At 37.1% G+C, this 23,285-nt stretch overlaps 1 protein-coding gene and 1 pseudogene across 1 annotated transcript in view; both read left to right on the top strand.

Moving 5' to 3' along the window:
* The first annotated feature begins 2,506 nt into the window (after window positions 1-2,506).
* Window positions 2,507-15,201, top strand: LOC126940538 (40S ribosomal protein SA-like; annotated as a pseudogene).
* Window positions 15,202-16,132: 931 nt separating this feature from the next.
* Window positions 16,133-23,285, top strand: part of CEP350 (centrosomal protein 350) — a 133,299-nt gene continuing 126,146 nt past the window's right edge. Inside the window, exons 1-2 of the mRNA XM_050793928.1 lie at window positions 16,133-20,652; window positions 21,636-21,682. Coding sequence (XP_050649885.1) covers window positions 20,580-20,652; window positions 21,636-21,682 — 120 coding nt within the window. The 5' untranslated portion in view covers window positions 16,133-20,579. The remainder of the gene's footprint in view (window positions 20,653-21,635; window positions 21,683-23,285) is intronic.

Genomic DNA, 23,285 nt, shown 5'->3' with positions numbered 1-23,285 from the left:
TTTTTTGAGAATGTATTGAGACTTGCTTTATGACTGAGCTTGTGGTCCATCTTAGAGAATGTTCCATGTGTAGATGAGAGTGTATATTCTGTGATTTTTAGGTACAGCATTCTGTAGAAGTCTGTTAGGTCCATTTGGTCAAGTGTTTAAGTCCAGAGTTTCTTTGTTAGTTTTATACTTTGACGTTCTGTTTCTAATGTATATAGACATATACATTTACAAATGGAAATCTCCTTTATAGATGTAAATTTCATTTACAAAAGGATTTCAGAATAGCCAGCTAAATGCCAGAAAAGTGTATTTTAATTGCACAGGTGATCTTTTTTTTTTTGAGACGGAGTCTGACTCCTTGTCACCCAGGCTGGATGGAGTGCAGTGGCGCAATCTTGGCTTATTGCAACCTCCACCTCCCGGTTCTCCTGTCTCAGCCTCTTGAGTAGCTGGGATTACAAGCGCCTGCCACCACACCTGGCTAATTTTTTTTGTACTTTTAGTAGAGATGGGTTTTGCCATGTTGGCCAGGCTGGTCTCGAACTCCTGACCTCAGGTGATCCACCCACCTCGGCCTCCCAGAGTGCTGGAGTTACAGGCATGAGCCACCGTGCTCAGCCTACAGGTGATCTTTTTAACCTGGCTACTATTTCTTAGGTGAAATTACTAAATTCAGGATGGAGCCCATTAAGGAATAGGGCAAAGAAAGCCTTCTCTGTACCTGGACTCAGCGTGAATAGATCTGAAAAAGGAGGAAGCTTGCTTTACCTGACAGTCTACCTTTTATAAACACTATCTAGGATAACTTTCTTTTCACCTTCAGGGAAGAGTAATAACAGAGCCGAAAGGTTAGCAGATTTAATTTTTCTTATCAATTAGTTGCTTAAGCTTTTTATTTGCCTTCTACAAACAGTCTTTTTTTAAAAAGCAATAAAAATATTGAAATCTTTTTAAAAGCTTCTGTACACCAACAGGCATCCCTAGATGAAACTGATTTGGGAGCCCTCATTTTCAAATGTACTTCTTAAAGTACAGTGTTCATTTGGAATGTACCGTTGTGATTTTAAATTACCTTAAGTAAGATTTCACCATTTTTGTAAGCATTTGCTGCTTCTGGGACCTAACAATACTGCATGTATAAGCTGGAAGGTATAGTACTCAGGTCTTAGAAATAAGGATCCCATTTTTACCTTGAATAGTGGCTTTGGCTCTCGGATCCCCTTGGTCAACTTAGCTCATGATTTTTCCCTCTCTAAGCATGCAAGAAAAAAGAAATAAAGGGGGCTAGAACACACAAATCTTTGCAAATTTCTGAAAGCTGAAATTGCTACCCCCTTCAGTATTACCATTTAAACTAATTTCTGTCTAAACCAGCCAGACATTCTGAGGCCTTTAACTAGATCCAAGACAGTTAGATACAGTTGGATCCTGGACCCAGTCCAGTTTCTGTTGTAACTTCCAAACCTAGTTTGGATCAGAAATTTGCTCAAACTCGGATAGCTCAAATGCACACCCATGGAGCTTCAGAATCTGAGAGAGAACTTACCCACAATCTCCAGCTGCTTTGAGAGAGCAGTGGACAAAATGAGTCCAGTGGGTACCTTGCTTTGTCATTTGGTGTTCCTGGGAGTTGCTAGAAGCTTTAGTTTGGATCCCACTTCTGACACCATCTATTAAAATAAAAACCTTAGACAAATTAAATTTAACAGAATTTGATTGAGCAGAGAACAGTTCATGAATCAGTCAGCTTCCAAACCAGAATAGGTTCAGAGAAGCTCCTTAGACTACCCTTTATACAATAGATCATCTCTGAAAATGTGTGTAGTTGCTACATTTTTGTATGATAAGTTATTAAATGTTATAGAGCAATAATGATGTAAAGAAGACCTTTGTATAAATAGAAGGATATTTTTCCAAAGAGAAAATTTGATTTATCTTTGATTAGTTTGGGTTTTGGTGATTTTTTTAAAAAGCCATTTATAGTTTTTGTTGTTGTTAGTGGGCTTGTAGAAGTTGTTTCTGGAATTGTGGCACCTTCCTTTTTAAAAACTATATCTAAAAATCATTGATGAATAATAGTAATAGCACTGGCCATAACTTAATAGGTTTCATTTCTTTTCTTTTTTTTTTTTGAAACTGAGTCTCACTCTGTCGCCTGGGCGGGAGTACAGTAACGCGATCTTGGCTCACTGCAACCTCCTCCTTCCAGGTTCAAGCAGTTCTGTCTCAGCCTTCCAGGTAGCTGGGATTACAGACATGCACCACCACGTCCAGCCAATTTTTGTATTTTTAATAGAGACGGGGTTTCACCATGTTGGCCAGGCTGGTGGTCTCAAACTCCTGACCCCAGGTGATCTGCCTTTCTCGACCTCCCAAAGTGCTGGTATTACAGGTGTGAGCCACCGAGCCCTACTGGCTTCATTTCGTTCATGATTTCATGTCTAAATTTTAAAAGTGAAAATATTTTATGAAATAATTTCTTTTTAATTTTGAGATTGTTTTAAAATATAAAATATATATGCATATGTATACTTATTTTTTTTAAGTGTTACCATGTAAGATATTTTCTGTTTAGGAATGTCTAACCTTTTCATGTTGTATAAAATACCTGGCTTCATATGTGTATTTGTGCCTGTTTGCTTTTAAGAATTGGATTCTGAGACTTATCAATGTCATTTGGCAAACAGGTCTGGAGCACTCAGTGTGGCTATATACTGTGCATGAACTAGGGATATAAAGAGGAATAAGGCCAGGTGTGGTGGCTCATGCCTATAATCCCAGCACTTTGAGAGGCCAAGGCGGGTGCATCACCTGAGGTCAGGAGATCGAGACCAGCCTGGCCAACATGGTGAAACCCCATCTCTATTAAAAATACAAAAATTAGTTGGGCATGGTGGTGCGTGCCTGTAATCCCAGCTACTAAGGAGGCTGAGGCAAGGGAATCACTTGTTCCCGGGAGGTGGAGGTTACAGTGAGCCGAGATTGCGCCACCGCACTCCAGCCTGGATAACAAGAGCAAGACTCTGTCTCAAAAAAAAAAAAAAAAAAATTAGAGGAATAAACTATCTCCACAGTTTTATGTAAGAGACAGATATGTCAATAATAGTACAGAGGAGTAAAGAGAATTGATAAAATTCTGTGGATGGATTCATAAAGAGGAAGCAAGTATACTGCATTAAGGAGTCATTAAAGGCTTCCAATGAAAGAAAAATTGTTTCCATTTCCTTAAACAGCCTCTCAGTGACTAAGTTATTGAATGTAGAAGGAGACTTTTGAAAATGATCTTGCTTTCCACGCTACCCAGAGAGGGGTGCCTACAGTGTTGTTCTGGATTCCCATTGTAACTTAAAGGGAAACGTTTACAATATCCAGAGGCCTAGATGTCCTGCAAATGAAGGAGGAGGATGTCCTTAAGTTCCTCGCAGGAGGAACCCACTTAGGTGGCACCAGCCTTGACTTCCAAATGGAACAGTACATCTATAAAAGGAAAAGTGATGGCATCTGCATCATAAATCTGAAGAGGACCTGAAAGAAGCTTCTGCTGGCAGCTCATGCCATTGTTACCTTTGAAAACCCTGCTGATGTCAGCGTCATATTCTCCAGAAATACTGGCCAGAAGGCTGTGTTGAAGTTTGCTGCTGCCACTGGAGCCACTCCAATTGCTGACCGCTTCACTCCTGGAACCTTCACTAACCAGATCCAGGCAGCCTGCCGGGAGCCACGGCTTGTGGTGCTTTGACCACCAGCCTCTCACTGAAGCATCTTAGGTTAACCTACCTACCATTGCTCTGTGTAACACAGATTCTCCTTTGCGCTGTGTGGACATTGCCATCCCATGCAACAACAAGGGAGCTCACTCAGTGGGTTTGATGTGGTGGGTGCCGGCCTGGAAAGTTCTGTGTGTGTGTGGCACCATTTCCCGTGAACACCTGTGGGAGGTCATGCCTGATCTCTACTTCTACAGAGATCCTGAAGAGACTGAAAAAGCAGAGCAGGCTGCTGCTGAAAAGGCTGTGACCAAGGAAGAATTTTAGGGTGAATGGACTATGTCAGCACCTGAGTTTAACACTACTCAGCCTGAGGTTGCAGACTGGTCTGAGGGCATGCAGGTGCCCTCTGTGCCTATTCAGCAGTTTCCTACTAAAGACTGGAGTGCTCAGAAGACTGATCTACAGCTCCCACTGCTCAGGCCACTGAATGGGTAGGAATAATCACTGAATGATCTTAAGCTGTTCTTGCATGGACTCTTAAGCAACATGGAAACGGAGTTGATGGAAAATTAACAGCAGTTTCTAAAAAAGGCAAAAAGAAATTATTTCTTTTTTCCTTGGAGTTTTCCTCAAAAAGTGATCATTGTGTCTGCTTTAAAAAAAGAATTCAGAAGGAGAAGCTGGGCGTGGTGGTGTGTGCTGTAATTCCAGCTGCTTAGGAGGCTGAAGTGGGAGGATTGCTTGAGCCCAGGAATTCAACAAGACTAGCCTGGGCAACATAATGAGACCCTGTCTTCAAAAAAATAAAAAATAAAAAATATATACACTGAAAAATCTACTTCCTATCCTGGACCCTCACTTCCTCTCCTTGGAGTTAACCAATATTAACTTTCTTATGTATAAGGGAAAATTCTATAGTGAAACTTTTATACTTTTAGGCAAAAAATAATCCTGACTTGCAAACTGTAAGACTCCTTTTTGTAGATATATTCCTTGATATTAATTTAGAAAAGTACTCAGGATAACTAGATAGTAAGCAAAAGTGTAGGCCTATTTTTAGGGCTCCCCCCTTCTTTTGGTTATTCCTGGTCCTGTTTGCTGCCCTCAGCTCTCCTAAAGTACAAATCTATGGGTGTCTTGTTTACGAAGTTTAACTCTGTTTCATCAGTGTGGGGCATTGTTTTCTCTTTTATCCTACTCTGCCTCCTATGCTGCAAAGGCCAAAGTAGTACTAATGTTACGTAGTATCTTCTGGATTTCCTGGATTACAGTAAGTCACTCAGTTTTTGTAAAAGTAGTTGTTGAGGTTTATATTTTATAAGTAGAAACATGTCAGGCTAAATTCTCAGGTTAGTGGTATATTAGACTATGTTATGGGAGTGTTGGTTATTCTGGAATTTACTTGGAACAGTGTAATAGATCTGAGTTATAACTGAGTATTTTCCACTTTTTTGTCTGCTGGTCCTTACTAAATTTACTATTTGTCCATTTTATGTTGAGGATAGATAGTAGGAATATTGCAGACTCGTCTTTTTCTTAACCTTTCAGGCAGAGTTGATTGTTATATAGGATCTGATATAGATGAGAGAACTGAAATGTAGCAAAAGTATGGGAAATATTCTCTCTAAGAGCCAGAATGAAGTCATTTTTTTCATCTTTTATCCCTTAATGCCTGGCACTTAGTAGGAGGCCAATAAATATTGAGCAAAATGAAACTATGTGATTGAATGAAAACACTCTCAATACATGTGAAACAAAAATTTGCTGTTAGAAGATAATTGAGAATTGGCTATTTCACAATGTCATCTTATATCTTACTTGTGTATACACACCACAGGTATAGATCATTGTTTCGCAAATGTTTTGGTATTAAGACTGCCTCATGCACTTGAGTTAGAAAGACTCAAAAAGATTTTGTTCATGTGGGATTTCTCTATTGATGTTTACTATATTTGAAATTTTCAATGTACTTGTTTATTTAAAATAATGATAAACATATTGCATGTTAAAATAATAACTTTCTGTTGTTGCTGTTGTTTTCTTTTTTTTTTGAAACAAAATCTTGCTCTGTTACCCAGGCTGAAGTGCAGTGGCGCAATCTTGGCTCATTGCAACCTCTGCCTCCCGGGTTTAAGCAATTCTCCTGCCTCAGCCCCCCAGGTAGCTGGGACTACAGGTGCATGCCACCACACCCGGCTAATTTTTGTATTTTTAGTAGAGACTGGGTTTCACCATGTTGGCCAGGCTGGTCTCGAACTTCTGACCGCAGGTGATCTGCCTGCCTTGACCTCCCAAAGTGCTGAGATTATAGGCATGAGCCACTGTGCCCTGTCTTGTTTTGTTTTTAAGACAGGGTCTCACCCCGTTGCCCAGGCTGGAGTGCATTAGTGCAGTCATAGCTCACTGCAGTCTTGACCTTTAAGGCTCAAGTGATCCTCCAACCTCAACCTTCTTAGTAGCTGCGACTACAGGTGCGTGCCACCACACCTGGCTAATTAAAATAAATTTTTTTTGTAGAGACTGGGTCTCACTATGTTGTTCAGGCTGGTCTTGAACTCTTGGACTCAAACAATCCTCCTATCTTGGCCTCCCAAAACGCTGGGATTACAGGCCTGACCCACTGCACCTGGGCTTAACATTTTTAAATGAAAAATAACTACCTGTATCTCAACAGTAAAAAGCAGTGAGTGGCATTGTTTGACGTTTTTCAACTCTTTTTAATGTCTGGTTTAATAGAAGACATCTGGATTCTCATATCTGCTTCTGTCTGCATTCAGTCTGCTGTGATATCATATGTCATGTGGTCTTTGGAAAATCCATTATACATTCGTAAGAGAATGCGAATAAAAAAGACAAAGTCTTAATATTATTATGGAAATAGTTTTGATTTCAAAGACGCTTCCTGAAAGAGTGTGAGAGACCCTCAAAGATCCATGAACCACACTTTGAGAACTGGTAGTACAGATTATAAATTCAGAGTAGAAAAGAACCTTACAGGTCATATGGTCATCTCTTCTTGAGGTCACCTTTTCTTGTAGTTGTTTCTGGTTTATGCAGCTAGATTACTGAGATAAGGAATACCTCATTTGTTTTTTGTGGGATAATCATGAGCTGGCATTTGGAGATGGTGAGTTTGATGTGCCTTTCAGATTTCTAAATAAGCAGTTTGATATGTGGGTTAGGATATCAGAGGTAAAATCTGGTGTTTTGGTAGTCATTGGCATGTAGGTGGTTTTGAAAGCCTTTTGCAAGAGTGAGGTTGCCCAGCGAGAGAGTATAGTATTAGAAGCAAAAAAGCTGGTCACATCCTTCTGAGCTTCAAGGTTTAAAAGGCATATAGAGAAAGACTAGCTAGTAAAGGAGACTGAGAAAGGAGTGTAGTGTATAGAAGTCAAGGGAAAAGAGTGCTGTTTTTTTTTGTTGTTGTTGTTGTTTTGTTTTTTTGAGATGGAGTCTCGCTGTGTCACCCAGGCTGGAGTGCAGTGATGCAATCTCAGCTCACTGGAACCTCCAACTCCCTGGTTCAGGCGATTCTCCTGCCTCAGCCTCCTGAGTAGCTGGGATTACAGGCACGCGCCACCGCACCCAGCTGAAAAGAGTGTTTTTAGAGAATGGTTAGTTGTAGTGAAGCTGCCAGGAGGTCAAGGTCAAGTAGATTGAGGATTGAAAAGGCCCATTAGATTTGGAGATGAAGAGGTTTTGGTGATTTTAATGAGAGTTGTGGAGAAATGGGGATGGCAACCACATTGGAATTGCTTGAAGAGTCAAGAGTCTAAATGTACACTGAGTGTATTTTTGGGACAGTCTCACTCTGTTGCCAGGCTGGAGTGCAGTGGTGCGATCTCGGCTCACTGCAAGCTCCGCCTCCTGGGTTCACTCCATTCTCCTGCCTCAGCCTCCCGAGTAGCTGGGACTACAGGCGCCTGCCACCATGCCCGGTTAATTTTTTGTATTTTTAGTAGAGATGGGGTTTCACTGTGTGAGCCAGGATGGTCTCGACCTCCTGACCTCATGATCTGCGCACCTTGGCCTCCCAAAGTGCTGGGATTATAGGTGTGAGCCACCGCACTCGGCCCCAGTAGGCACAAAATTTTTAACAAGGCAAATATGTTTGCTAAGTTGTAGCTAATAATTAGCAGTGGTACCCCTCTAGTAATTTCTGCAAATAATCTACGTACATTATTCCCTTTTAAGAAACACTGACGTTTTTTGTAAGGTTGAAGCCATAGACCTAGTAGTCAGTGTTTGCTTTGAGTGGGTGGCTGAGAGAAATGTCTTTCCTTCTGAGTAGTTTCTGCTGTTCAGTGAATCTAGATGGCAATGTTTCATTATTCCAGTTTAACTGTTAATCACCCTGTTCGTGTCAGTGAGTGCATAAATGAGTATCTAGTAGCATTTATATGTATTTATTATACTTTTTTTTAGTGTAATCATAATTAGGCTTTTACTTGGTGATAGAGCAGTAGCATTATCTTTTACTCCAGTTTTCTGATTTATTGCACATTAATGATGACATACTTTTATCAAATGGCTCCCATTATTTCCATGACATCATATATTTAGCTTATGTGACTACCTGTAGCGCTTTTCTTTGCCGTTATCAGCAGGTCAAATTTTTTGTGTGTGTTCCTTGTAGTTTGTTTTGCTATATATTCTTACAGGCTACTTGCAAAATAGTATGTGAGTTTCATTTCCTTATTTTTCATTTCTTTTCATTTTATATTTTTTCAGTTTCTTTTTTCCTCCCTCATTTACTGCCATAGTGATAAATATGTTAATTGTTCCTCTTTCTTTCTTATGAGTGGTTTTGCAGCCTGGCCCTTTAACTGCCTCTTCTGCTTCTGAGATCATGTTTCTTAACATTGCTGTTGACCCATCATACCTCATCCTTCCACTGGCAGACCTGCCTTTGATTCTCCTTTATTTTTTTCTGTTTAAATGGAGCTCATAACAGCTTCTAATGCTGTCGTTTGTTCATTTGTTCATTGAAGGTTCTGTTGATCTCTAGATGAGTAAGAAGATACAGTCCTTAAGGACCACACAACCTTGTGGGGAGACTGATACATATATGCTATTTGTAACTCTATTATAGCACTTATTATATTGTATACTACTTGTTTATGTGTGTATCTCCTTTACTTGATTGTGAGCCTTAAGTGCTCAATGAATGTTCATGGAATGAATGAATTATGTATAATGTATGTATGTGTGTATGTGTATATAATGATAAGAACTATGAAAAATGAACAGAGGCCAGCCATGGTAGCTCATGCCTGTATTCCCAGTGCATTGGGAGGCCAAGGCAGGAGGATTGCTTGAGGCCAGGATTTGAAGAACAGCCTGGGCAACAAAAGAGACCTGTCTCTAAAAAAAATAAGGTAAATTAGTTGTACATGGTGGCACATGCCTGTAGTTCTAGCAACACAGGAGGCTGAGGCAGGTGGATCGCTTGAGCCCAAGAGTTTCAGGCTACAGTGAACCATGATTGCACCACTGTACTCCAGCCTGGGTGACACAGCAAGACCCTGTCTCTAAAAAAGAAAAAAAAAGAAAAGGAAAAAATGAAAAAAGTACTATAGGAAACAGAGAAGTACTAATTGAAGTACTAATTTTATTAAGAGCCAGTTTGGGAAAGATTTAAGGAGATGACATTAGAGTTTGGCTTTGAAGGGCATTCTTGCCAGAGAAAATTTAGGAAAAGACAGTATGGAGATAATGAAATGTTCTGGATATTCAAAGAATGTACTCTAGATATACCTATTCGACAGGAAAGTAGTTACACAGTTTTGCTTAAAAAAAAATAAAAATAAAAAGGTGAGACTGTAAATTAATGTTGTGAAGGTCCCCAAGTGTCCATCATGCTAAGGAGTTTGGAGCTCTGTCCCATAAATGATAGTCATTGAAGAGTTATAAAATCAGAATTGCTAGGTTCTGTTTTAGAATGATAACTTAGATTGCAGTATGGAGAATGGATTTAGGAGCAGGACAATTTAGGAAGCTTTTACCATAATTTAAGCTAAAGATGATGCTTTGAACAGAGGCAAGGGGAAGAAAGAAAAATTAGAGAAACATCTTAAATTTTTTTTTTACAAACAGCTTTATGTATGAGGCATATTTTACATATCATAATAGAGAAACAACTTAAAGGTATAAATGATATGGTAACTAAATATATGATGGAATGTGGGAGAGATAGGAATGTCAAAGATGAGCTAGATGCGTGTTAATCCAATTTATTAAGAGTACAAGAATAAAATTTTGAAGATAGATGATAATGAATTTATTTGGTTTTGAACATGAAAAATTTGAGGTGCCAATGGTACTTGGAGATAGACATCAAATAGACAGAAAACTTGCATCTAGAGCTCAGAAATAGATCTGAGGAAGAAATATAACATTTAGGAAATAGTTAAAGCCATGAAAGTATGTGAGGTTGCCTGGGGAGAAGGAGCTAGAGAAGAAGAGGCCTAGGAAAAAGCCTTGGAAATGTTACCATTGATAAATTAGACAGAAGTAGAGAACCCATCAGGAGTTGAGAGGTAAGAGATAAAACAATCAAGAGGCAAGGGAAACAGGAGAAATATGTTTTACGAATCCCAAAAGTAGTGAGAGTTTTAAGGTGAAAGTTTAAGATCCCAAATATTAATAACTTAGTGTTGTAATGCCTGTTGACTGGAAAATTGTATTACTAGAATGTAGGCATATTTCCTAGGTTTTCTAGACAGATACAATTCTTTTTTAATGTTTAGGCTTTTCTAAGACTTTAGTAAGAATAAACCTGTAAATCAGAAAAAAATACAGCTTTTTAGACTATGCTCCAATTTTTGGTTTAAAAAATATGGACTTTTTAGTTGAAGAACTGTTCATAACAAAGTGAAAGATAAAGGCAACATTTTGTCAGTGGGCTTAAAAAAAAAACATTTTCTGATGACCAGAGAAAACCCTGCACATATCTGTGAGAGGAACTGTCATTCATTTTGGGGTATTTTCTGTATTCTCTCTCTTTAAAACAGTACATTTCTTAACACATTTTGTGTAGTATATTTGAGATTCATTTCCAGTATGCTACAAAAAATGTATTAAGAAATATATGAATATAAGAAATATAAGAAATGAAATACAGGAAATGAATTTCAAATATATTTTTCATTAATAGCTTTTTTCCCCTCTTAAGTACATGATTTAGAGGTTTGAAATGAATGATTATTTTGTTGGATCCTCTTTTTCTGTAGGTTTTTATCTTTTTTTTCCCCCCGTGAGGAAACTCAAATAAAGGGAAATTAGAGAAAGGCATCCAAGAATGCAAGAGCAGAAAATGAGGTACTAGTGTTACGGGAACTGGAAAATTGTCAAGAACAAGACCACTTTTTCCTTTCGTGGCCACTTTTTAAAAATTTGTTTTTCTTTGATTTTCCTCTTTGTTTTTCGTTGTATTTTTCAGCTTGGCTCCTTATAGCTCATGGGTCAGTTGCTTATCCTTTCAATTCCAAAACTCTGCAGTCTCTTTTTCCGGGGACCGGATAGGATGCTTTCAAGTCACTTCCTTAGTCCTTATCCAATCAGCTAGAGCTGGAGTGAGGGGCAGATCTTTGTGGATCACAGTAGTGGGTAGGGGTAATTCCTTAGAGAAAAGGACTATTGGTAGGCTAAACACAGTGATTGATGTCTTTAGTATTTACACAGTTTCATTTAACAAAGCTTTATGGGAACATTTTGAAGGCATAATTTGTGATCAGTTGTTTTGTGCCTAGTGGGAAGGTGGCCTTTTTGACTTCTGAAAAATGTTAGAGTTGAAGGAAGGTAAACATCATAAATGCTGAGTTCAGCCTAGAGGTTATTCTTTCTGGATGAGGGGGGAGAGATGAGTATGAGTAGAGATACACAGAGGACTCCAGCCAAATTGGTAATAGTTTATTTCTTAAACTGAGAGGTAGGTACATGGGTGTTTTATTATATTATTTCTTATGTCACTTGATGTGAAGAAGAAAGCTGTTTTCTGATAATTGAAGATTATTTAAATTTAGACCTTGGCAGACAGTAAGCCTCAGAAAATAAAGCAGTCCAACAGGCTATTGAAGGCTTAGAACATTACTGTACACTACTGTAGACTTTATAAACACTGTGCACTTAGGCTACACTAAGTTGATTTAAAAATCTTTCTTCAGTTATAAGCTTAGTTTACTGTAACTTTTTTTACTTTATAAACTTTTTTTTAAAACTTTTTGACTCTTTTGTAATAATTCTTTGCTTAAAACAAATATACAGCTGTACAGCAATAGTTTATATCCTTATTCTGTAAGCTTTTGTTCAATTTAAATTTTGTTTTTATGTTTTTACTTTTTATGCTTTAAAAATATTTTTCAAAATAAAATATTTGTAAAATATGTATTTTTATTTTTTAGTAAATAGCAGGAGCACACTCTATAATAACAATAAAAATATGGTATAGTAAATACTAGGCGATAGAAATTTTTCAGCTCCAATATAGTTTTAAGGGGCCACTGTCATATATGTGGTTTGTGTTGACCAAAACATCATTGCATGGGCATGACTATACAGAGAACTTTGGCTGTCTTCCATTATGGAAGTAGAATGTTGTGACAAGCTTATTACTATATGATAGAATGCTTAACTTTATCTTTTAAATTAAAAAAAATTTAAATTGACACAATTGTTGTACATATTCATGGGGCAATAGTGATGTTTTGATACAATGTATAGTGATCAGATCAGGGTGATTAGCATATCCATCATCTCAAATATTTATCACTTGTTTGTGTTGGGGACGTTCAGTATCTTGTCTTCTGTCTACTTGAAAATACACAATATGTTATCGTTAACTATGGCCATCCTACAGTGCTATAGGACACTAGAACTTACTCCTTCTATCTAGCTATAATTTTGTATCCTTTAACAAATCTCTCCTAAGCGCCCTTAACTCCCCTCCCAGTCCCTACTAACCTCTGTTCTACTCTTCTATGAGAAGAGCTCTTCTGTGAGCTTCTGCATAGGTGTGAGAACATGCTGTGTTTAACTTTCTGTTCCTGGCTTATTGACTTAACATATTCGTCCTCCAGGCTCATCCATGTTGTTGTAAATGACAGAATTTTTTTCTTTTTAAGGCTGAATGGTATTCCATTGTGTATATATGTTTTTTCTTTTCTTTTTTATGGAAATGTGAATGGTTTTGACTTAAAGTGTATTTTGCCTAATATAATTGTGACCTCCCATGTTCTCATTTGGTTACTGTTTACATGCAGTTTCTTTTTTCATCCTGCTAACTTCAGTCTATTTTTGTCATTAGATCTAAAGTGAGTCTCTTATAGACAGGATGTAGTTCTATATTTTCTTCATCTGTTCATCTGTTGTCGGACACTTGGTTGTTTCCATTTCTTGGTTATTGTGAATAATGCTGCTATAAACATGGAAGTGCAGATAGCTCTTCAGTATACTGATTTTCTTTCCCTTGGATAAATATGCAGTAGTGGGATTGCTGGATCATATGACAGTTCTATTTGTAGTTTTATGAGGAATCTCCATACTGTTTTCCATAGTGGATATACTAGTTTACATTCCCACCAATAGTATATAAGAGTTCCTCTTTCTGTATATCCTCGCTAGCATTTGTTGTTTTTTGTCTTTTTGGTAATAGCCATTCTTACTGGAGTGAGATGATATTGTGGTATTGATTTGCATTTCTGTGATATTTAGTGATGTTGAGCTTTTTAAAAACATGTTTCTTCACCATTTGTATTTGCCCATTTTTAATTAGATTATTTGGGGTGTTTTTTTTTTTTTTGCTCTTAAGTTGTATGAGTTCTGTATGTTCTAGATATCAATTCCCTGACAGATGAGTAGTTTGCAGATATTTTCTCCCATTTTGTAGGTTGTTTTTTTGTTCTGTTGATTGTTTCCTTTGCTGTGCAGAAGCTTTTTAGATTGATATAATGCGATTTGTTAATTTTTGCTTTTGTTTCTTGTGCTTTTGGGGGTCTTATTCATAAAATCTTTTACCAGACCAGTGCTCTGAACTGTTTGTTTCCCTTATGTTTTCTTCTAATTATTTTGTAGTTTTGGGGGTCTTATATTTAAGTCTTTAATCCATTTCAAGTTGATTTTTGTGTAGGGTGAGAGATGGGGGTCTGTTTTCATTCTTCTGCATATGGATATTCAGTTTTCCCAGCACTGTTTATTGAAGAGACTATCCTTTCCCCAATGAATGTTCTTGGCACCATTGTAAAAAATTAGTTGGCTATAAATACATGGATGTTCTCTATTCTGTTCCATTGGTCTGTATGTCTGATTTTATGGCAGTACCATGCTGTTTTTGTTACTGTAGCTTTGTAGTATATTTTGAAATCTGGTAGTGTGATGCTTCCAGGTTTATTTTTTTTGCTTTGGATTGCTTTGGGAATTTGGTGTCTGTTGTGGTTCCATATGAATTTCAGGATTGTTTTTTCTATTTCTGTGAAGCATGCCACTGGTATTTTGATAGGGATTGTATTGAACCTATAGATCACTTTGGGTTGTATGATCGTTTTAACAATATTAATTTTTCTAGTTCATGAACACAGGATGTTTTTCTTTTTTGTGTGTCTTTAACTTTTTTCATCAGTGTTTTACAGTTTCCTTTGTAGAGATTTTTTACTTCCTTGGTTAAACTTATTCCTAGCCAGATTTTTTTTTTTTGTAGTTACTGTGGATAGGATTGCTTTCTTGATTTCTTTTTAAGGTAGTTCATTATTTATGTTTAGAATCACTACTGATTTTTGTATGTTGATTTTGTATCCTACGAATTTACTGAATTCATTTATTAGTTCTAATAGTTTTTTTTGCTGGAGTCTTTGGGATTTCCTATATGTATGATTATATTGTCTGAAAACAGGGACTGTTTGACTTCCTCCTTTGCAATTTGGATGCCCTTTGTTTCTTTCTCTTGCCTAATTACTGTGGCTAAGTTTTCCAGAACTATGTTGAACAAAAGTGGTAAAAGTGGTCATCCTTGTCTTGTTTCAGATCTTAGAGGAAAACCTCATTCATGGATTACTAGGTTAAGAATACTTGTACTACATTGTGAGATTGTAGAGGTCAGAACCGTTTTTCTCTCTTTCTCTGTCTCTCTCTCTCTTATTTTTTCATCTGTAAGGACCATTTCTTTTTAGTTTTTTTTTAGTAACACACAATGCTTTGCACAAAGTAGGTACTCAAAAAACATTGTTAGTACAAGCTGTTGATATGCAAGTTTACTTTCCTCATTCTTAGTCTTAAAAGACAAATATTATTACATTGGGTTAAAAAAATCTTTAATACAATATATGTTTAAAAGAAAGTGATCCAGAAAGCTTAAAATTAAAAGGATAGGGCAGATGCAATAAAGCAATGTTTGCTTTTTATTAATAGCATGCAAAGTAGAATTAAATACTAAAACACATTTCTTTAGGGATAAACAGAGTCATTTTTTATTGATGAAATATAAAATCCATTGACAGCATAACCATGAACTGTTATATGCCAAATAATGATATCAAGTTATTTAGGAGTTAAGTATTTTAGAAATATGAAATGGACAAAAATTCAGTAGTTCTGGTGAATTTTTGTTCATCTCTTAATTCTTGGCAAATTAAGTAGACAAAAGATAATACATAAATGTCCAACAAATAAATAAATCCAAGTTTTCCATATGAGTGTTGAATAAGGTTATTGTCATGATATCTCTAAAAGATTTAACTGGGAAGGTGCTTTCATTATTCCCCAGGAAGTGATCTTGAATAATCTATTTGACTTGGTAAACACTTAAAAGTGGTTGGGAAAAAGGCCTTATGCAAATTGAGAGTTGCACTTTAAAGATAGTAAACCTTTTGATAGATCATCTTATTATTATAAGTAAGTTTTTTATTACACTTTTTTCACTAATTCTATTTTCAATTTCTACAAGAATGGTGATTTAAAAAATGTATTCTTATATAAAGAACAGACCAACTTAAATACATTATATTTAAAATATTCACTTACAGGACATGGGATAACCAAAGATTTAAAAGGTAGGTTATTGGCAAATTGAGGTGCTTCATGAGAATAGATACCACAAAACTGATTTAAAACTATAATTATAGGCCGGGCGCGGTGGCTCAAGCCTGTAATCCCAGCACTTTGGGAGGCCGAGACGGGTGGATCACGAGGTCAGGAGATCAAGACCATCCTGGCGAACACGGTGAAACCCCGTCTCTACTAAAAAATACAAAAAAACTAGCCGGGCGAGATGGCAGGCGCCTGTAGTCCCAGCTACTCGGGAGGCTGAGGCAGGAGAATGGCGTGAACCCGGGAGGTGGAGCTTGCAGTGAGCTGAGATCTGGCCACTGCACTCCAGCCTGGGCGGCAGAGCGAGACTCCGTCTCAAAAAAAAAAAAAAAAAAAAAAAAAAAACGAACTATAATTATAGGCTGCGTGTGGTGGCTGACACCCATGATCCCAGCATTTTGGGAGGCTGAGGTGGGATAATCACTTGAACCCAGGAGTTTGAGGCCAGCCTGGGCAACATAGTGAGACCTCATCTCTATAAAAATTTAAAAAAAATTAGCCGGGCATGGTGGTGTGCACCTGTAGCCTCAGTTATTGGGAGGCTGAGGTGGAAGGAACACCTGAGCCCAGGAGGTTGAGGCTGCAGTGAGCCCTGATTGCACTACTGCAACCTAAAACAGGACATAATTCATGTTATCTGAAAATCCTTTGAAGTATAATATACATTGAAAAAGCACATAAATGTGCAAGTTGATAAAGTCTCTTAAACTGAACGTACCCTTGAAATCAGCACCCAAATCCATGAAGATTAGCAGCACTTCCTTGCTCCAATTTCAGCCACCTCTCTAGCCACTTCAAGGGTGATGACTGTCCTCACTTCTATCACTGTAGATTCCTTTTGCTTATTTTATACTTTATTTAATGGAACTATATGGTTTTTACTCTTGTTTCTGGCATTCTTCACAACATGTTTGTGATATTCAGCTATCTTTTTGCATGTAGATGTAATTCAGTCTCATTATTAGTGGGAGATATTCTATAATTATAGTATGAACTTTTACATAAATGTCATACTTCTAATATTTAGTCATTTATATTAAAGATGATTGCCCATTAATAGGGTATTTATTTTGAAGCAGATAAATTTTCTCGTTTACTCATTTATACTGTCTCAGCCTTAGTGTTAGCTAAGAAGACATAGAGGTTGTGGACACATATGTAGTTTTTGATTATTTAATCTATTTATCCTTTCTATTGGAAAATTGATAATCACTGTATATTTCAGCACTTATTTTAGTTTTAAAGCAAAAAGATGTCTGCCCAAAGAAATTTTTTGTCTAATCATTGACAGATACTCTAGTAATATAACTGATGTTTGCTTAATTTTTCAGTTGGCTAGATTAAAAATATTTTTATCAAAAGGAAAATGAGTTAATTTTTTGTTTTTGTTTTTGTTTTTTTTTTTTGAGACAGAGTCTTACTCTGTTGTAAGGCTGGAATGCTGTGGTGCAATCTCAGCTCACTGCAACCTCTGACTCCCTGGTTCAAGCAATTCTCCTGCCTCAGCTTCCTGAGTAGCTGGGATTACAGGCACCTGCCACCATGCCTGGCTAATTTTTGTGTTTTTGGTAGAGACGGAGTTTCACTGTGTTGGCCAGGATGGTCTTGATCTCTTGACCTCATGATCCACCTGCTGCGGCCTCCCAAAGTGCTGGGATTACAGGCATGAGCCACTGCACCAGGCCAAAATGAGTTAATTTGTTAAACTGTGTTGGCAGATTAAAGTTTTATGGTTGATAAAATGTTGTTTTTCTACCATGCTCCTCTATTTTCAGAAAACTTGTTTACTTTTCTTAGAGCCATATTCTATAATCTATGAAAAAGTTTTATTTTTAGAACTTTTTTTTTTTTTGAGATGGAGTCTTGCCCTCTTGCCCAGGCTAAAGTGTAGTGGTGTGATCTCAGCTCACTGTAACCTGTGCCTCCTGGGTTCAAGCAGTTCTCCTGCCTCAGCCTCCCGAGTAGCCGGTCTTACAGATGTGCGCCACCATGCCTGGCTGATTTTTGTATTTTTAGTAGAGACTGGGTTTCGCCATGTTGGCCAGGCTGGTCTTGAACTCCTGACCTTGGGTGATCTACCCGCCTCAGCCTCCCAAAGTGCTGGGATTACAGGCGTGAGCCACTGTGCCCAACCCTATTTTTAGAACATTTTTGAGGTGTTTTCTAGGAACATTTATAAGTCAGGATTATTTACTCTGATAAATCAGATTAAATTAACTTCCTTAAAAATTAACCATACCTTTTAGTTTTACATATTTTGACCTAATAGGTGAGCCCTTATTTTTCTTAAATTTAAATTGGTGTTTTTAATATTCAACATACTGTACTGCCTCTGCATACAACTAAGTGGAGAAAATAATGTTTATCAAATATGACAGGTTTAATATATTTGTAAGGCAAATAACTCATCAACTTGATAAGAAGAACATTAAGATCCTGGTAGGTAAGTGGGCAAAGGATAGAAAAGACAATTCACAAATGAAGCACTAAGGTTAAGATATAGAGCAGAACGTTTTATCCTGCTAGCATCTACCAAATTCAAATTAAAGCGTACATTTTTTTCCTGTTAAATCAGCAAAAGTAGAAAGAATAGATAATATTGAGATATTTATGAAATGGGTAGGCCCTTCTTGGAAGACCCATTGTACTTCAGTGACATGGTGTTTCAAGAGCAACATGTTCTTCACATTCTTTCGTTCAGTTTTAGCACACTTTGCAGATACTGTTCTAGATAAATAATCCAAATAAGCAGAAATTCATAGATACAAATATGTTCATTTCAGTATTATTTGTAGAAGAGAAAATGGGACATAATATTGTATTGGATATCTCTTGTTGTGTAATTCATAACCTCCCACCCCAATTTAAGCAGTTTAAAACACAAAACATTTGCGATCTCACACTTTCTGTATGTAAGGAATTCAGGAGCAGCTTATCTGGGTGATTTTGGCTCAGTGTCTGTCATGAGGTTGCAGTCAGGATGTCAGGTAGAGCTGTAGTCCTATGAAGATTTGACTTGGGCTGGAGGATCTACTTGCAAGGGATAGCTCACCCACATAACTGTAGGCAGGCGGCTTCAGTTCTTTGCCACATGGACATCTATAGGATTGCTTGACTGTTCTTAGGACATGACACCTGGATCCTTGAGGTATAAAGAGAGAAGGGAATGTGTTTTATAGCCTAGTCTTGGAAGTCACATGTTGTCACTTTCATCACATGTGATATTAGTTTAAAATAAGTCTCTAAGTCCCATCACATTCAATGGGAGAATAATTAATTTCCACATTTTGAAGAAAGGAGTATGAAACAAATTTTGAATATGTTTTAAAACCACCACAAATGTCCAGCAGTTAGGTAAAGTAGGGCACAAAATTGAAGTTACAGTGATGATAGTAATAAAATTATTTATTAATGATCGTATTAGGATTTAGGGAGTAATGAGTTTTTCTTCTTATATTTTTCAAACTTTCTGTGTTGTTACATGATTTTTATAAGAGACTAGTTCCTCTATATTCATAGGAAAATATAGTATGACTTATCACTAAGCTGTCTAACCATAGGCAGATCATGATCTTTCCCTTTGAGTTGTGACGTAATTTTTTTCCTTTCATTTTTTTATTGCGGTAAAATATACATAACATAAAATTTACCATTACAACCATTTCTTAATTATACAGTTCAGTGGTGTTAAGTACATTCATATTGTTTTACAGCCATCACCACCATCCATTTCCAGACTTCTTTTCATTTTGCAAAACTGAAACCCATTAAACAGTAACTCCTATTCATCTCTTTCCCCAGCCCCTGGCAACCACCATTCTACTTTCTGTCTCGATGATTTTGACTATTCTTACTGTCTCATATAAGTGGAATCATACAGTATTTGTCTTTTTGTGATTGGCTTATTTCACTTTAGTATAATGTCCTCAAGATTCTTTCATGTTGTATCATATATCAGATTTCCTTCCTTTTAAGGCTCAATAATGTTCTATTATATATAAAAATGTCATTTTGCTTATTCATTCATTTGTTGATAGATAGTTGGGCTACTTCCATGTTAGCTACTATGAATAATGCTGCTTTGAACATGGTTGTACAAATAGTTCGAGCCTCCACAAGTTTTTTGGTTGTATACTATATTTGTCCATTCTCACACTGCTATAAATTACCCGAGACTGGGTAATTTATAAAGAAAAGATGTTTAATTGGTTCACAGCTCCACATGGCTGGGGAGACCTCAGGATACTTACAATCATGGCAGAAGGCACCTCTTCACAGGGTGGCAGGAGAGAGAATGAGTGCAAGCAGGGGAAATGCCAGATACTTATGAAGCCATTAGATCTCATGAGACTCACTATCATGAGAATAGCATAGGGGAAACTGCCCCCCGATCCAATTACTTCTACCTGGTTCTGCCCATGATACTTGGGGATTATGGAGATTACAATTCAGGGTGAGATTTGGGTGGGGACACAGAACCAAACCGTATCATATATCTAGAAGTAGAATTGCTGGATCTTATGGTAATTCTAATTTTACTTTTTTGAGGAACTGCCACACTGTTTTCCATAGTGACTGTACCATTATACATTACCACCAACAGCACACACGGGTTCTAGTTTTGCAAATCTTTGCCAGCAGTTACTATTTTGTGTGTTTTTGATAGTAGCCTGTCCTATTTACATCCTAATGGGTGTGAAGTAGTCATAATATAATTTGTAATGAGTTATTTTTCTGAGGAAAAATAATATAAGATTGATGTTCAGTGAATGCTGATGTGATTGCAGGTAAATTGGCAGGATGAGGAGCAGCAAATCAAAAGAGGTGCCTTTACAAAATCCAAGGAACTCTCAAAGCAAGGATACTGTTCAAGGTATGATTTTGTTTTTTTAAAGGTAACTTAATACCTCATTTAGGTCATGTGTATTACATTTTGGTCTAATAAATAAATGAAAATTATACCTATGCTTTGATTTATAGAAAGTGGATAAATAATTTTTAAATTCTCTTATATTTTAAATATACATGGTGCTTCTTGTTAAAAGCATCCTATGGTAAACTGTTTTGTAAAGCAGGAATCCTTTTTTAAAATGAACCAGTATATGTAAAATTTTTCAGAAATTCTGGCCTAATTTCAATAAATGGTATAGCCCCAATATAGTTACAGACTTACAGGGTTACAGATAATAATAGTAAGAGTCTCACTGAATTCTTTTTAAAATAATGCATTAGAGGTAATTTTAAGGCATGATATTTTTTGAGGGAGATTGACAAACTAGAGTACATCTGGAGGAAGATTATTGGGTTTGTGAAAGATCTGGAAATCGAGTCATATGAAGAGTATTTGGAGGAAGTGGAAATACTTATCCTGAAGAAGGATGACTTATGGAAAATACATGACCTTAAACTATTTGAAGGGTTGTTATCTGAAAGACTGAATGGATTTTACCTATGTTTTTACTGGTAGATCAAAATCTGGAGTAGCTTTCTAATCTTTCTCACATTGTATTATAAAATATAGTACAATATAAAATTTTTGTTCAGCTCATTGGGGTAAACTGAGGGTGCTGCTTATTTTTGGAGCTGTCTGATATAGATGTGAGTGGAAATGCCAGTCCAATGGTAGCAGTGTCTATTTACCTTTAAACCATATGTTGGGAATGTTGGCTTAATAATCTTATAGATAAAAACCCATTTTGACTCAATATAATAAAGCATTTGCTGAGGAATTGTTCTGCCTAATAAGGTAGTTTTCAGACTTTTGAGTGCATTTGGGAGCTTATTAATATTCAGATTCTGAGGTCTAATTCAGAGATTCTGGTTGGTTGATATAGTAAATATCATTTTTTTTCCCAGGAGATATTACCACATCGTGGGATGCACTTTCTCAAACCAAGGCTGCTGTAAGTAGTTTTAGCATCCATTTATTTATTTCTAGATGAAAATCAATTTCCTGTTATGATTGAATAGATTAAAATTTTTTCCATACTGTTCTTTAAAATTTACTTTTATTTTTATTTTTTGTTATACAGACGGGTTCTCACTGTGTTGCTCAGGCTGGTCTTGAACTCCTGGGCTCAAGAGATCCCCTCTCTCTCTCTCTCTCTCTCTTAGTGTCTCTCTCTCTCTCTCTCTCTCTATATATATATATATATACGCACACACACACACTGTATATTATAAAATGAACATAAATGACAACTATTAAATGGTAAAGTAATAAACAGGATACTACTTTAGGGATTAGGAGCACAAGCACCATGGCGTATAAAGTATTAAAATTAACTGGTTGTGGTGGCTTACACCTGTAATCCTAGCACTTTGGGAGGTCGAGGTGGGTAGATAGCTTGAGCCCAGGAGTTTGAGATTAGCCTGGGCAACATGGCAAAGCCCTGTCTCTACCAAAAAAAGACAAAAATTAGCCAGGCTTGGTGGTGTGCACCTGTAATCCCTGCTGCTCAGGAGGCTGAGGCAGGAGGATTGCTTGAGCCCAGGGAGGTTGAGGCTTTGAGGTTGCAGAGACCCTTGATTGTGCCACTGCGCTGTAGCCTGAATGAGAGAGCAAGACCCTGTCTCAGTAATAATAATAATTTGTACTGTTCATTCACCTTTAATAAATTTGTTCACTTGGTAGGTGGAAAAGAGAATTTAAGCTGGATGCAGTGGCGCACCCCGTAATCCCAGCACTTTGGGAGGCCAAGGTGGGAGGATCATTTTGAGCCCAGGAGTTCAAGACCAGCCTGTAAAACATGACAAAACCCCATTTCTGCAACAGTACAAAAATTAGCTGGGTGTGGTGGCATGCGCCTGTGGTCCCAGCCACTCGGGAGGCTGAGGTGGGATGATTACCTGAGCCCGGGAGCTCAAGGCTGCAGTGAGCTGTGATCATACCACTGCATTCCAGCCTGGGCAACAGAATGAGATCCTGTCTCAAAAAAAAAAAAAAAAAAAAAAAAAAAAAGAAAGAAAGAAAAATTTAAAACAGAGGATGAAGGTAGTGGCTTTGTCTATGTAGAAGGCTCATCGTTAGGGAGGAAATGAAGGAAACCAACTTCTTGAATGGACTGTGAGTTATTCTTCCTTTCCAATTTGGATGCCCTTTATTTTTTTCTGTTGTCTGATTGCTCTAGCCAGGACTTCCTGTACTATGTTGAATAACAGTGTTGAAAGAGTTACTTCTTTTTTGTGGCAATAATAGGTTTTTTTTTTCTCTTACTACTGAAGAAGAATGACTGTGGGCAACCTGTTCCCATTTGTGTTCTGGCCAATCTTGTCTAGAGTTTAGGAATCCAAGTTTGGCAGGTGATGCAAATAGTTCATTCAAAGGGAAACTCTTTTCTTTTTAATTTGCTCTCTGGGCAAATTACTTTCCTAATATACCCTTTTTTGTTTTCTATACCATCTGATTTTGAATCACCTACTTCTTTACTAAGTATTTCAGTGATATTTTCTGTCCTCTAATCTTTAGAACTAGTTTGAAAATAAATCTGGAAAAGGTGATATAAC

The sequence above is a fragment of the Macaca thibetana genome, chromosome 1, assembly GCF_024542745.1.
Source record: "Macaca thibetana thibetana isolate TM-01 chromosome 1, ASM2454274v1, whole genome shotgun sequence".
Taxonomy (NCBI): domain Eukaryota; kingdom Metazoa; phylum Chordata; class Mammalia; order Primates; family Cercopithecidae; genus Macaca; species Macaca thibetana.
The sequence above is the reverse complement of the archived record's forward strand: the minus strand, read 5'-3'. Positions and strand labels throughout refer to the sequence as shown.